The sequence below is a fragment of the Indicator indicator genome, chromosome 10 (assembly GCF_027791375.1).
Source record: "Indicator indicator isolate 239-I01 chromosome 10, UM_Iind_1.1, whole genome shotgun sequence".
NCBI classification, from domain to species: domain Eukaryota; kingdom Metazoa; phylum Chordata; class Aves; order Piciformes; family Indicatoridae; genus Indicator; species Indicator indicator.
Genome location: NC_072019.1, coordinates 10,066,689 through 10,081,822, shown reverse-complemented (window position 1 = coordinate 10,081,822; position 15,134 = coordinate 10,066,689). Strand labels below are relative to the sequence as shown.

At 41.9% G+C, this 15,134-nt stretch overlaps 1 protein-coding gene across 1 annotated transcript; it reads left to right on the top strand.

The window, feature by feature from the left end:
• The first annotated feature begins 1,515 nt into the window (after nt 1–1,515).
• Nucleotides 1,516–8,867, top strand: LPAR3 (lysophosphatidic acid receptor 3). Its single transcript, XM_054384380.1, has 2 exons — nt 1,516–2,251; nt 8,518–8,867. Exons 1-2 carry the CDS (start codon nt 1,516–1,518, stop codon nt 8,865–8,867), a joined length of 1,086 nt encoding a protein of 361 aa, XP_054240355.1.
• The last annotated feature ends 6,267 nt before the right edge of the window (nt 8,868–15,134 follow it).

The following is a 15,134-nucleotide window of genomic DNA, read 5'->3' as shown; positions in this document are numbered from 1 at the left end:
TAGCCAACCTGCTGGGGTTTGCTTAATTTGTCTCCCAGTCCATGGCCCGATGAGAGACAACTGTTAAGTAACCACAGAGTAATAATAATACACTGAGTGAATCTCACTTACCTGTGATCGGTTTTAGCTGCAGAGATGAAAAGCTTATGCCTTTTTGTATCTTTCTGCCTGTAACCACTTTTAGGTTTTGGGTTTTTTTCTCTTCACCCCCACTCAGTCTATCACTGGCACTTCTGACAACCTGATGCTCACAGGTTCTTTATGAAAGCTGTTGGTTTTGCTGTCTCTCCTGCAGTTCTGATACTTTCTCTTCTCTGTCCTTAGACACAGGTATAATATTTATAAGCATATAAATATCCTTAGGTACTTACTATAATATTTAACATGGTTGTGATCTTATGCCAGTACTGGGTTTTGGGGTCTTGCTAGGAACTGTACAATGTCTGCTAATGAAGTCATTGTTAAAACCTTTATTCAGATACTGACAGCAAATGGGAGGGCTAGTGGTGATGAGGCACAGACTCTTCCTACTAGGCTTTGAGACTCTGCAAGGTTCATAATAAAGGTGCAAAGTTGCCAAGGCATCTGACATTGACCTCACTGAAGTGGCTGCAATGTGATGTAATCTGGAACACAGGCTCCCCTTTCCATCATGTTTAATAGCCCTGTGTCCAAAATAGTGCTGAGTGGGTTTAAGAAAAAACAACATAATCCCAGTACTACTGCTTTTGCTCGCTTAATCCTGGGGTTGGGTAGGGAGATGTGTTTTGGTTTGGAAGATAATTGGGCTGTGTGGTGCTCACAGGGTTGACAGCCCAATAAAACAAGCCCTAGCTTTACAGTGGTCAAATAGGTAAAATCTGTTTTTCTATTTTCAGTGTGTTTACTTAAGTCGTGTAGCAACATAGACTTGTACCTGTAGCATCTCGTATACATACGTTTTCACATTTATTAGGACAAAAAAACAACCAAACAAAAAATCCAGTAATGGGCTTTTTAGTGCTTAGTCAGTAAAGTGGAAGAGTTATGATTTATACTTCCCTGTTCTGACTGGATACATTGAGAAATGGAAATAATGATGGGGCTGTGGCTCAAACATGGGACTTCACAGCAAGAATGGCTTGGCTGCTACTCAGCCTCCAGAAAGTAATTTTTAACCTCTTAACTTCCACTTTGTTGCACTCTCAGTCACACTGTACAGGCAAAGGAAGCGTGCTGGGGTTTTGTAAGCAGGTAAGCATTTTGGAAATATGTGATACCTCAAAGCATCATTCACTGCAGTCCTCCTGTGAACAGACTGTCTCCTTCTGCAATGACTCTGTCCCATATGACTTTTTACTGAAGGCCTCCAAATATACCTTCTCATGTCCCTGGCCTGTGACTCCCTCCCTCTAGAAAAAAATATGTTAGGTATGGTGATTGAAGCAAGGACCAATAATTGATTTTTTTTTTTAAATACCTTTTTTCTTCCCTCTCCCTTCCACCCTCCCTAGGATGTCGGGGCTTTAATTCAGGATGAACGAATGCTACTATGATAAGCGCATGGACTTCTTTTATAACAAGACAAACACTGACACAGTAGATGAGTGGACAGGACCAAAGCTTATTGTTGTTCTGTGTTTTGGGACATTTTTCTGTCTCTTCATTTTCATTTCAAATTCCTTGGTCATAGCAGCTGTGGTGAAGAACAGGAGATTTCATTTTCCCTTTTACTATCTCCTGGCCAATCTAGCTGCAGCAGACTTTTTTGCTGGAATTGCCTATGTCTTCTTGATGTTCAACACTGGCCCAGTGTCTAAGACATTAACTGTTAACCGCTGGTTTTTGCGCCAGGGTCTTCTGGACACCAGCCTGACAGCTTCCCTGGTGAATCTTCTCGTCATAGCCGTTGAGCGGCACATGTCGATAATGCGCATGAAGATCCACAGCAATCTCACGAAGAAGAGAGTCACTTTTTTGATTATATCCATTTGGGCCATTGCTATTTTCATGGGTGCCGTTCCTACCCTGGGTTGGAACTGCCTCTGTGACATTACTGCCTGCTCATCCCTGGCACCTATTTACAGCAGAAGTTACCTGGTGTTCTGGAGCATCTTAAACCTGGTTGTCTTCGTCATTATGGTGGTGGTTTACATAAGGATCTACATGTATGTCCAGAGGAAAACCAATGTCTTGTCATCTCACACTAGTGGATCCATTAGCCGTAGAAGAACCCCCATGAAGCTTATGAAGACTGTCATGACTGTCTTAGGTAAGAGACTACAAACCAGGGTGTGCGAGGCTGGCAGTGCCTGTCAATGGGTTTGTGCAGTTTGGGGTTTTTGTTTGTTTGAAGCAAAATTTAAAAAGCCAACATCCCTTACAACAAAACGAAACAAAAAAATCCTCATCAAACTTCTAAGTTGTGGAATCGTTTAGTCGTCTGTCTGCTTTAGCTAATGAAGTAAGTGTTGCACCAAACAGAGATGCAGAAGACCAGTCAGTAGGTGGGCAGTTATGTGCAGTTTGTTGCAGGGTGGGGAATACAAAATAACTTTGGAGGAAGGCTTGTGAAGATTCACAGCTGCTTACATTTTCAAAATAATGTTCTGTAATATCTTCACAAGACCACAAATCCTGCGCCTGGATGGGGATGCTTTTCTTTGCACTTTTTCCTCTTGGTTGTTTCTTGAACACACCAACTTCTTCCCCCTGGACATGTGCATTTCCTGGGAAAAAGAGAGCGTGCCTGGCTGGTCTTTGACTTTGACACAGAATTGCTTTGCAAGGGGAGAATTCACTTTTGTTCTGTGAAGACAGCGTAGTGCAAAATATATTCAGATAATGATGATTACAACATGGCCTTGGATCATGAGATTTGCCCTGGATTTTTCCCTAGAGACACTGTTGATATTTGAGCAGCTCAGGTCACTTCATCAGCTAGAAGTGTTGTAGTTGCTTGTTAAATTGGATACCCACAAAGCAAGTGATTGATTGTTGGAACAAAATACTAGCTGTAGCACTCCATTTTCCTCCAGAGGACCTGAATGTTAGGGGGATGTTTTGTAGAAGCCAGGCATCATGCAAGCATGGCTCATGCAGCTTGCTGCAGGTAGGACTGCAGGGATGGTAGGACACCTGTGAAGCTGGGATCAGGTGGCAGTGCACTCTAAACCCACAAATACGGCTTTACTGCTCTGATAACTGTTCTGATGTTGCATGAGCCAGCACAGGAAAGCTAGTGTCCATGTATACCTGGGGGGGCCCAGCTGTGTTGTACTGCTGCAGTGTTGTACTAGAGAGCTCCGGGAGAGAAGTGTCACTTTGCAGGGAGTTGCCAGGGTAGGAATTCCAGGCTGAGAACACTTTCTACCCCTTGTGGCCTATGGATGCTCTCTGCACAGTCTGGTATCTGGTTCTCTTGTTTGATGTTTGGAGCTTTTTGTTTATTTGTTTTCTCTGAAATAATAGTGCTATAGTGCACAACAACTTCATCTACCAAATGATGTCTTCAAATGCTTTAGACTCGAAGATCAGTTAAAGGTTCTTATTTATACTTCCATACTAAAGTAGGTTACGTTTACATCTATGTACCTTCTGAAGCTGGCTTGTCCACTACAAGAGCCTTTCCTTTTTAAATCCCACCCTAGTTGTTATTCTTTTTTTCCCTCTGGGTTCATGCACTTACAGACAGACAATGTGGTGGTTGTTCCTATACCCCAGCTCAACTTGCAGGGGCAAGATTTCATCTTTTACCCTGCCTGAAGCTCTCAAGCAGTGAAACTTAAACTATCCACCTAGAAGGAAAAAATCCTTGCAGAAAAATTCTGAGTTACCCCAAATGTGACCCTAACCTAACGTATAAATATTACAGAATCACAGAATTAACCAGGTTGGAAAAGACCTTCAAGATCACCTAGGCCAGCCTGCATTGGAAAGAGGCAGAAAAGCATTTTTAAAAATCAGTTCTTTAAGGATTCCTATGCAAGTTACAACTGCAGGCTGCTTTCTGGGGAATTGTGTGCCAATAAATCAAGACACAGAGCCTTGTCAAACTCAGACATCTATTTATGGAGTTAATATTACTTTGGCTTTGCAGGTGCTGAATGAGTGTCAGAATAACACTGTGAGCTCTCAGAGCTACCCATGCCTGTTTGCAGGTCAGAGCAGAGAGGCGGTCTGTGTCTTGGGGAGGGCATCAGACTGGCTGATGTGGGAGTTGGAAGGACAGTGACGGTGGCTGCTGTTTGCAAATTCCTCATGATCCTTTAGCCTGTGGCAGGTGTTCAGTGCTCACCACAGCCATGTTGTTGCATGGAAATGAATCCCACTTTAAACTTCTTTTTTTTTTTTTTAATTTTTATTTTGCTAGGGAGAGAGGCCTTAGGAGTATGGTTTGATTTAAGGATCATCATCAGCTTTCTGTTGCAAAATATGGCTTCTCAGCCACTAGATTAAACTGTGATTTGGATAAAGCATTTAATGATATTGTGTGCTGGGCCATGCAAATTTAACTTAGAAAGCCTGAATGCTACTTTAGAGATCATAATTTTGTATATTTACTTTGCCAGTCAGAAGCAAAACCAAAACAGAACCTGATGCCAAAGAAGTTGAAATAGTGCATGTGTTGCAGGGTGCAAAAATCTACCCCAAACTCCTGTGTCAGAGGAAATCTATCTTAGCATCTTCCTTCATATAAACTCTCTGAATTTTGCCTCTGAGAAGCTTCTGAAGGTGCTTTGGAGTACATGTGTCTAGTCCATCAGTAACTGAAAGTGATTCCAAGATGCTCTGTGGCTGGATGAAGCAGGACAAAACCCAGGGTTCTAGTTCATGTGTTCTGTTGTTTTTTATGGGTGTTTCAGAAAAAACTCATCCTGCCCTGCTGCTGTGTGGGAGGAAGATGCATGTATCTGGGTGCTGCTGGCATGCTGCTCCTCCTGTCTGTCTCCATCTCTTTTTCTGGGGGGAGGGATAAGAACCTGTGGTCAACTGCCTCTCCAGTAAAACATCGCTGTCGTCACTGGATAGAGTGGTCCTGTGGTCCTATGGTTAAGAGCTGCGGCAATCTGAGCTTCAGTTTGACTTCCTGGGTTCATGGTGGTGGCAGCTGCAGGTGGTTGTTTGCACCACCCTTTGATGAGCTTGGATGTCGCCTTCCAAAGGATGACCTCAGGTCTCTGCCACAAAACTCTTTCTAATCTAACCCTTAAATGATCTGTCACAGGATAGGAGCAGTGGAAATGTCTCTCCCTTTGGCCTGCTAAACCACATGTTATCTGATTGAAACTGGAAGATGGGAAACCTGGCAAAAGGGGGTAAAATCCTCTAAAAAAAAACCCTCTTGCATAACCCTAAACCTGTGACAGTAGCTTTGAAGACAGATGACTGCAGGTGTGTGGGTACATGATATTCCAATAGTGTGCATGAGATTCCTGCTGAAATAGCAACTTTGGGTTGGATGATTTTCAGTTTTAGTGAATTTATAGTTTAAATGCTAACTTGCTGTTTTAACTCTGGTGCACATGTGGCAAGGGCAACTGGAAGCTACTGCACTTTTTTTTTTTTTTTTTTCCTCACTTGGCATGCTCAGGGACGCTTTTGATGTGGAGAGTTTTATAACATGATGCTGCCAAAGCATTAGTAGTGCTTCCCAGGTATACAAGTTTTCATTTTCAAGCAGGGATGAAGTAATCTACAAGAAAAACCGTGCTTAAATGTAGTAGAAAACCCTCAAACTGACCTTAAAGCATTGTGATATCTGATCTCTCATAGTCTGGTGAGAAGACTCAGAGCTGTTCTTCTGATTGATGTTGCAGCCAGGCTATATTTCATATTGCTTCTGTGAATTTACAGAGTCCCAGAAATTAAATTATTTTTGGAGTGTGGTACCTTGTCTGAGAGAGGAGCTTCAGCAGGATGGAAAGTCTGCAAATGAGAATTGCCAGAGGGCTAAGACAAAGATACCCATTTGTGTTTAACCATAGTTCCCTCTGAATGCTCTGTGGTAAAAATAGCAAAATCTGAGCAAGGCTGCGAGCCTGAGCCATGTCTCGCTTTCATCACTGTGGTGCTAAGAGCAGGATGTGAATCTCTTGTCTTGTCTCTATACACAGCAAAATGTATTTTTGATGGAGTCAAAGCAACAGCCCCATGAAAGCATTCTGCAGTAGCTCTGATGCTGTCACTACATTGCCCTTGTCCTTGCCTTTGGTCATGGGGTGGGGGAAACATGCAGAGAGATGTCTGAAGATGTTTCTTATCTTTCCTTTTGCCACTGAAACCTGTTAGGGTTTTGCCTGTCTAAGTAGACAGGGCTATATTCTGGGAGTTCACAAGCTACCACATTGTGGTTTTGTTTGAAGGAGAGATTTCTGTGTCTTTTGTTACTTGTGGCTTTAGGGTCTGTTTCCTCTGCTGATGATTTTCATGAAAGCAGCAATGCATGCTTTGTGGTGCACATGGTGAAAATACTTTTTGTGCTTGTTCTAAGCAGGGTTTGTTACCATCTTAATTTCTGTATGGAGCCAGTGTGCTGGCGACTTTGCCAGTGACCTTTGGTGGCTAAGGAAAATTCCCTGTCCGAGTACTTACCAAGACACTTAGCTAGACGCAGTAGTGTTGTCTGGGTGGTCTGGTTCCAGTGCCTGTTAAAACAGATGGGATTTGCTGGTGAACCCCAGGGCAATAAATCAGTGCAGTTCTTTTTTCATTATAGACTCTAGGAGAGTTGGTGTCACATCTGCTTACTCAGCATATTGCAGCCAAACCAGTGTGTAATATAGAGGCTGACCAGAGAAAACAAGTGTTGTGGTAGCAGCTTGCAGCTCCCCATGACAGTGGGCCATGGAGGAATAACTTTGTATAATAGTATGGCCAACCCATCAGATGGGAAGAAGTGTCCAGTGCTGCTGAAACCAGCCCATGTGCACGTGCCAGAGCTCCTGACTCTGGCTGCCTGTGTCCTGCTGTGAGCCAGGCTGCTCTCCCACTGTTTGCTGGCATAGTTTAGATATAGGAAAACAAGAGGCTTTAAAACAAGAGGCATTTTTAAAAATGAGCTGAACTAGCTTTCCTTACCAAAAGTGTTGAACAGCTATTAGTACCCCCAGGAGAGCTTTTTAGCACATCAATGCTGTCATCTTTATTTGTTAGATTTTTTTTTTTTCTCCTAAGCCCAAAAAAAGAGGAAACTCTTCTGTTATAAATGATTGGAATTTCCTCAGTACACTGTGACTGTTGTGCAGAGTTGTAATTTTCTATTTCTGTATGTCAGACAGCAATTGTGGCTTGTGCTAAGGTAGTATTACCATGCATATGGCTACTTCTTCCTTGAACTCAAGGAGAGGGATGACAGGCTGCAGTGCTGGGGGGAGGCAGATGGGGCAGTTCAGAGCCCCTCCCAAGCTTGTGGCTCAGGCCTGCTTTCAGTCATGCTTTCCCCCTCCCCACTAGTCCTGCTCACATCCCTGGCTTTATGGTGAGGATGTGCAATAACATAGAAACTGGCAAATGCAATATTGAACTTCCTTCTAAACTGTGATTCTTATGCTTTCTGCTTTCTTCACGTTGTCTTCACTCTAATACCTCTTCTCTCTTATTCCTGCTCCTTTTTTTTTTTTTTCCCCTTGGATTTAGGGTCTGGTGGGAGATGAGTGTATTGTCCTCCTCTGCCTCTTTCAGCTTTTATGATCACCTTGTGTCTTACTACTTCCTTGCTGTGGTCATTTCTGTCTCCCAGCTGAAATGCAAGAACCCTGCTGTTTGTGGTTTTCTTGTGTGCTTTCATACTATCTTTTGGAGAAATGCCTCTCTTGCAGTTTTCTTGCTCCCCTATTATTGCTTCCATACTTCCCCTTCCTTCATCCTATGTGTCTTTTTGTTTGTTTTCATTCTGTTCTTTGCTTCATTTTGTTTGTTTGGTTGGTTGCTTTTGTTTGTTTGTCTTATGTTTGGTTCGTCTTCACTAACTTACCTGTTTCTTTCTCTCTTTTCATTTACAGCTTAATTTGTTTCCTGGGTCTGAATTGTTGGGTCTAAAGTACGGGAGGGAGCAGTGGAGAGAGGTGGGCTGCTGCTCCACCAGAGGAGGCAGCGGTGGTAGTGGTCACAGGCAGCAGTGTGCATCCTACAGTATCTGCAGAGTTTCCAGGCAGGACACGTTTAAATGATGTGACTCTTGCTTTATAATTTTGGCAGTATGCCCACTGCTTTGCAGAGTGAGCTGTAGTGTGATGGCCACCTAGGATCTTCCCTTTAGCATATGAAAGTTACACAGGAAGTCTGTGTTCAAAGTGCTAGCTCGCTGCTTGTTAAGCCCCAGAACTCTTGTTTATTTGTGAGTGTGGACAAATCACTGTTGTGATGACCTTTTCCCATGTGTGTTTGAGCTAATGCTGGGAGCAGCTGGATTCTTACTCACCAAGAGCTGTCCTGTCTCATGCTCAGGGATTGACAGGGAAGCTGTAGAAGATTGTGGTTTGTTGTTGTTTGGTATTGGGTTTTGGTTTGGGTTTTTTTTGTCTTCCTTATCTCTAGGTGCTTTTGTTGTCTGCTGGACCCCTGGCCTGGTTGTCTTACTGCTTGATGGTCTGAACTGCACCAACTGTGGGATTCAGGATGTTAAAAGGTGGTTTCTTCTCCTGGCCCTGATGAACTCTGTCATGAATCCAATAATTTATTCTTACAAAGATGATGAAATGTGGGGTACTATGAAAAGGATGATTTGCTGCTTCTCTGAGGATAAGAGCCAGGAGAGACGCTCCTCACGGATCCCCTCAACAGTTCTCTGCAGAAGCACAGATACCTCGGGGCACTACATTGAAGATGGCATTATTCAAGGGACAATTTGTGGAAAAGCAGAGCTTGGTGACAAAGGAAACTCCTGAGCTATTCACGGGACTGACTTGGCTGGAAAAGGAGGAGAGGGGGAAGGGAGAGGTTTTGTAAGAGAAGATTGACTGGCAAAGCTAGTAAACAATATATCCACTTTGTTCCAGAGCCTAAACTCCAGTGTTAACAAAAGTTCTTATAAATAATTGCCTGGTGGAAAAACACTTTGTAATGAAGAAAACTTTCTGTGCTGCTGTCTTTCTCTCCTTTTTTTTTTTTCTTTTCAGTACATGAAATTGTGGGTTTTTTTCCCGTATGAATGGAATAAATACATCTCAGAGACTTTATGTGCATGGAAACAAAATGTAAGTAATGTAATAAGACCCTTCTTCAAGCTCCTGCAGAGGGAATAAACCTGCCTCACTGTGCAGGCTTGGCATTCATTGAGTATTTATGCTTTGAACAGTTTCTGTACATCTTGAGGAGGATCGTAGGCTTGACTGGACAGAATTAAAATTTGTCTTCTCAGTTTCATGGTTCATACTTACCTTCTCTCTTCCTCCCCTTTATCTTGCTTCCAAAATAGGTAGTTTGATGGTTGAGTACAGCAATGCCAGAAACCTGGCTGTGATGGGAAGCCCAGACCAGACACTAGCGTGTGTGACTATGTCTGACCATGGATTGTCAGGATCTGAGAGTATTAAAAGCACAAAAGCCATTACTACTTCCATAGTGGTATGAATGCTGCAAGGAGATACATTGCACTCTCTGCTGCTGTTGTGTAGGCAGGCAATGAGCAGCGTGGCTGTGTTCGTTATGCTGATTTCTTACTTTCCTAGATAACATCAAATGGGTGTGCTCACCTCTCTTGAGAGGCATTAAATCCAAAACTCCATTTTAAGAGGGTGAGCTATTGGGGAAGTTCAAATGTGCATACATGCAGGTTCAATCAAGCTATTTAAAGCAGAAACTAATTTACAGGCAAAAAGCCCGAAACCAAGCTAAGCTCCTGAAAGAGTACAATATGCATTGATTTGCCTGCTTGTCTAGACCACATTTAACCTCTGATTTGCAAGCACATCTTACTGGAAGGAACTTGAGGAAGAAGCCATGAAACAGCCAACAATGAAGGGCTTTCAGAATTATGACTAATCAAGTCTAGTGTCAATGCAGCCACAGTCAAAAAGCTATGGAGTTTTGACTTGTGGAGTGTGCTCCAGCAATTTAAAGCTCTAGGGTAAAGTTTTTAAGTTTAAAGTTTTAAAGGTTCCAATTAAAAATTGGAATGTGGATTTCTCAGTACTCTAGAAATCTGGTTCCTGCTGTCTAGTTTCAACAGCAGTGAGCTTCCTGCTACCCACCTTAATTTCAAGAAGAGTTACCTGTGTTGTGTTCTGAGGAAGTTTGATCCCTAGTATTAAAGCAATTGACCACAACCTGAGTCATTTTGGAAATGACCACTTGGAATTGTCAGAGAACAATATCAAAAGCATATTGTTCAAGGCTGAAAGCTAAAGATCAGCTGTGCTTTGGGCAAGTTCCTTCTTTGGTGCAACTTGAATGTGGGTATCCGAACAGTGCTGGTCAAAGCAAAACCAGCACTTGGCTCAATGGCCAGGTTGTGGTTTTGTAGAAGGCACTGGGAGATTTCATAGCAGGCCTTAAGTTATGAACACCTCAAGCCCTTGTTCAGAGAGCTCTCCCATAGCACAAGTTACCTTGTAGGGCTATGGCCTAACATTTCAAGGTAAATGCTGTATTTACGAGTAATGCTGGAAAGGTTTACATGTTTTGGTTTTTGTTTTGTTTTGGTTTTGCCATTAAAATGCAATGTTCTTGTGCTAATACTACTTTGTTAGTTTGGTGTCATGAAAAGTATGTAAAATGATGCTTTCTAGAGCCAGTGGCATTGCAAAGGCATAGCATGCAAGCGTTCCTGTCCCTACAGCTACCTGCAGTGCACAGTTTGTATTAACTAGGCTGAAGCTCTGTATACAAAGCTATGAGAAAATAAAATGCTACTTCAAGATAAATTGCTTGTGTTGTTCAATCACCACTGAAACAGGAAACATTACCTAGCATCACAGTCAGCAGTAAATGGCTGCTGTTGCTATTGCTCATTTCCATAGAATCATCCAAGCTAAAACTGATTAAACAGGAGATAAAGATGAAGATAAGGAAACTTTGTTTCATGTCACCATAGGGAAGTGGGGTGGGGTTTAATAAAATAGTCATGTTTACTAGCAATACTAGACACTGTAATGCTTGGTTGAATCAGGCTCTGAAGAAAGCTTGGATGAAGATGTGGAACATCTGCAGCACTGGAGAAAACACTAGGTCTGTCCTGCAGATCTTGGGCTTTGGGCTACAGCATGGTCACATGTGGATTATTTTTGCAGGTAAGCAGGCGAAGGTGACTCTTGTAAAGGGTAAAGGATTGCATTATTTGTAGAGCACCTCATTCAGTGAACTCGTGGTCTGGGTTAAGATCTGAGATGTGTTATCAATTAAGTAAGTGGGAGAATTTGAGGTCAGCGTTCTTATTTTTTGTTGCCTCATTTAAAATAACAAAACCAAAAAAGCAACAAACCCAAAACCCCAGCAGAACAATCCCCCAAACAAACCAACCTCCAAAAGCTTGCAAACTGGTATTCTTTGAATGGTATTGTTTCTGGTGTCATGCCTTCTGATTAGGCATGATGCTTCCCTCAGAGCTGCTAACTCTATGTCTGTCTACTACTATGAATTACGATATGACATGACTGGAACAGGAAACTGGTCTTGCATCAAACTGCTACAGCAGAGGCTGTATAATGTTCCCTCTATCAAACTGTCTAAACATCCAGTTACTCACTTAGCAGGGAATTTCTTTTTAACTCTGATAAACATTTGTCAGAATGGTTTGTCTCAAGGAAAATATTAAAGTACTAGTTGTACTTGAGTTTAAAAAGAAAAAAAATAAAGGGCAATTGGTGAAGGCAAGTTCTATGGGATTTCCCTGTTGTCTTTTTCACTAATGTCCCAGAATAAAAAAAAAAAAAAACATTATCTGTTGACTCTGAATGTTTCTGCTTCTGTTTGTGTATGCTAGTGTGCTGATGTGGCAGATAAAATCCATTATTTTGGGGAACACTTTAGGTTGAACATCCACAGAAGCCCAAGGACATTAATTCTTAGGAGACAGAGGAAGACATTAGGTTGGATAATCAAAGCGTTTTGTTGGATAACTAAAAAGTTTCACATGTTCCTGGTAATGCTGGAGGTCTCTGTGTCTGAGATCACCTTGAGAGCTGCTGTATTGCAGTAAGTAGCTAGCAGATACCTGTAATACAATTTTCACAGCAATTATGTCTTGAGGGCCTTCTTTTTATTTTCCCTTCTCCAGCTGCTTGTCTCCCAAACCAGTGTTGCTCTTCCAGTCTGTCAGTGGGTCTGGGAAGAAATGTTCCCCTGCTTTTCTTGGAGCAGTATGTATGGTTTGTTCTCTGTGGTTAGCTCTCCTGTAAAGCTTGTGTGGTCGTGATCAGGAGAGATGCTTTTCATATTATTATTATTATTAATAATAATAATAATTATTATTATTATTATTTAGAAACAATGGGGTTTTATTTTACATGATGGATCTTTTGAATCTTTCTGGGTAAGCAATTGGAATGATGTTTAATAACTGTGTGTGGGAGAGAAGTTTCTCTAGTATCTCTGCTGTCAGTTTGACCTAGGTGGTGTGGGTGATGAGTCCCTCTGGGAAAGTAGCCAAGTGAATTCTGCATGAAGATTTCTAAATTACTCATTATTGGAAGCTGACAGAGGAAGGCTCATCTTAAACTTGTTTTTTCTTATGCTCTTTCCCTACAGGTCTAACTATTGACTGCTATCCTAGCAGACACACTGAAGGGTCAGCCTGTGGTATGGCTTAAAGCAACTGCTGCTTGCAAAAGTAGAGTCAAAGTGTGGAAAATATATGGAAATGTCAAAACCAAAAATGCAGGGAATTCTGTTATTTATCCTAGCCTATAATTCTAACAATGTTTTAAATAATGTGAAAGAAGTGATCCCACTTTTCCCCTTGCACCCACTGCCTTCTTATGCTGGTGCAGCCATTCGTGAGACCATATGGTAAACTGCAGTGGGTCTGAAAGGTAACCCTGAATGATCTATGTTGCTAGTAATTAGAGAAGATTTTCTGCTTGTCGTGAGCTAAGCAGCTGCATTATGTCCTCAATTTGTTATGTAGACTCACACAGATGATTTGTTTTGTAGATATCTGTGTAAAGTACAGTCTTCCTTTGCAGTGAGTAGGCATGCTTCTATTTGGGGGCGGAGGGGGAAGGAAAAAAAAGTCCATTTGGAAACAAGGAACTAAGTCATGATAGTTTCCCCCCCACTTAGGTCTTTTGGAAGATAAGGAATTTGGATACCTCTATAGGTCTTTTGGAAGATAAGGAATTTGGATACCTCTATGATTTGAGCCATTCTTCAAAACATTCTGCATGTTTTTCATGTATTAATTGGTCTCTGGGTTCTTGTGTATGTATTTTTATAATATTGAGGGTGCTTTTTCACTGCAGCAGGCAGAAGTATCTCTTTTCCTCCAAACTACTTTGAAGTGCTATTTTGCAGCCCATGGGTGTACTGTTTTAATTGTCTTGCATACACATCTTCTTTTATGTGGGTTGAAATGAAACAATTTTCAAGCTATCCTCTCCTATGTTTATCACAGACAGCTGTGCTAGGAGCAGCTCTTTTTTCTGAACTAGCCTTTATTAATATCTCAATTGTGCACTTAGGACTCTGTTGTACAGCCCTCTAAGAAAGTCAACACGCAGAGTAAGAAACGCACAAATCATTAATCTGTTCTCATAGAGCAACAGAGGTTGGAAGGGACCTCTGGAGATCATCAAGTCCAACCTGCCTGCCAGAGCAGGGTCACCTAGGCTGCACAGGACAACTTCCAGATGGGTTTTGAATGACTCCAGAAGAGACTCCACCACCTCTCTGGGCAACCTGGTCCGGTGTTCTACTACCCTCAAAGTAAAGAAGTTCCACCTCATGTTTAGAAGGAACTTTCTGTGTTCAAGTTCCTGCCTGCTACCTCTTGTCCTGTTGCTAGAGAGTTTCATCTTCTTGACAACAACCAGGCTGAACAATACACAAGAGCTCTGTCATTTCCAGCAATCCAAGCTATGATAGCAGCCTTGACAGCTTACTTAGGAATGCTGGGAGCTTTGCTCCTTGATGTCAATGTTTATCACTTTTTATTACATGCAATTCTGTCCCAGCAGGTCAGATTATCATTATTAAGAGTCAGTCATGGTTTGATGACCTGGAGGTCAGAGTTTTACTGTGCTAGGAAGTGTGGAGATATAACAAAGAATGATCTCTGTCCCAGAGATCTCCCCACTAACTGTATTTTTAACTTAAATGTTAACTTAATTGAAACCATAGATATGTCTAACTTTTCTTAAAAAAACCAAACTAACCAAACAAAAAATCCTATTAAAAACCCCATGACAAAACAAAGGAACCCCCCAAATAAACAATTCTGCGTGTCAGTAAGCCTGGAGTGAGCAAGCCACTTACCTTCCCTGACCTTTATTTTACCTCACATGCTCTGACATATATAAAAATAATGTGTTGAATAATGAAGCCGTGTTTCTGAGCACAAGTACTTGCTTGGAGGTTTGGTAGTTGACCTCCTGGGGATGTGTTTCTCATCTGGACAGATTCTTTAGCTTTCCTCTTAACGCTCCTGTGGAAGGAGATGGAACATTGGCCTGTAAGCATCATTGTTGATCTCACCCATGTGTGAATAGTTAAGAAGTTATATCTACTGTCTTGACTATTAATGTTAAGAATCACATGCATATACTACACCAGGGCTAGTTTTACCTCCAGCTACCATTTATAATTATGCAAACAAATGCTTGGCGTGTTGGCTTTAATTAGGTTTCTGTTAGGAATAATGGATACCAAAATGCATGGGAGTGAAAAGGCTTGACCTCCAGAGATGGAAATGTTATTAATGGTTAAATGATTCTATTCAAATCCTGGTTAACGCATCAGTTGTTACAAATGTCAGTGTAGTTGTTTGTACAGCGCATTCTGTGATACTGGGCTGGAATTTTCCCACAGGTATAAAAGAGTTAATGTAGTTAGAAGCATTCGATTTTGTGCCTGTAAGGGTGAAGGACACGTAGGCTGTGAACTCACAGTTCCTCACTCAGGTGTTTAGCTTTAACCTTCTGCACAGTTGCATTGCTTTCAACAGAGCCTTTTCTGTGGAAGGAGTCCCATGTGTGTCCGCATCTGTGAGATGAAGACAT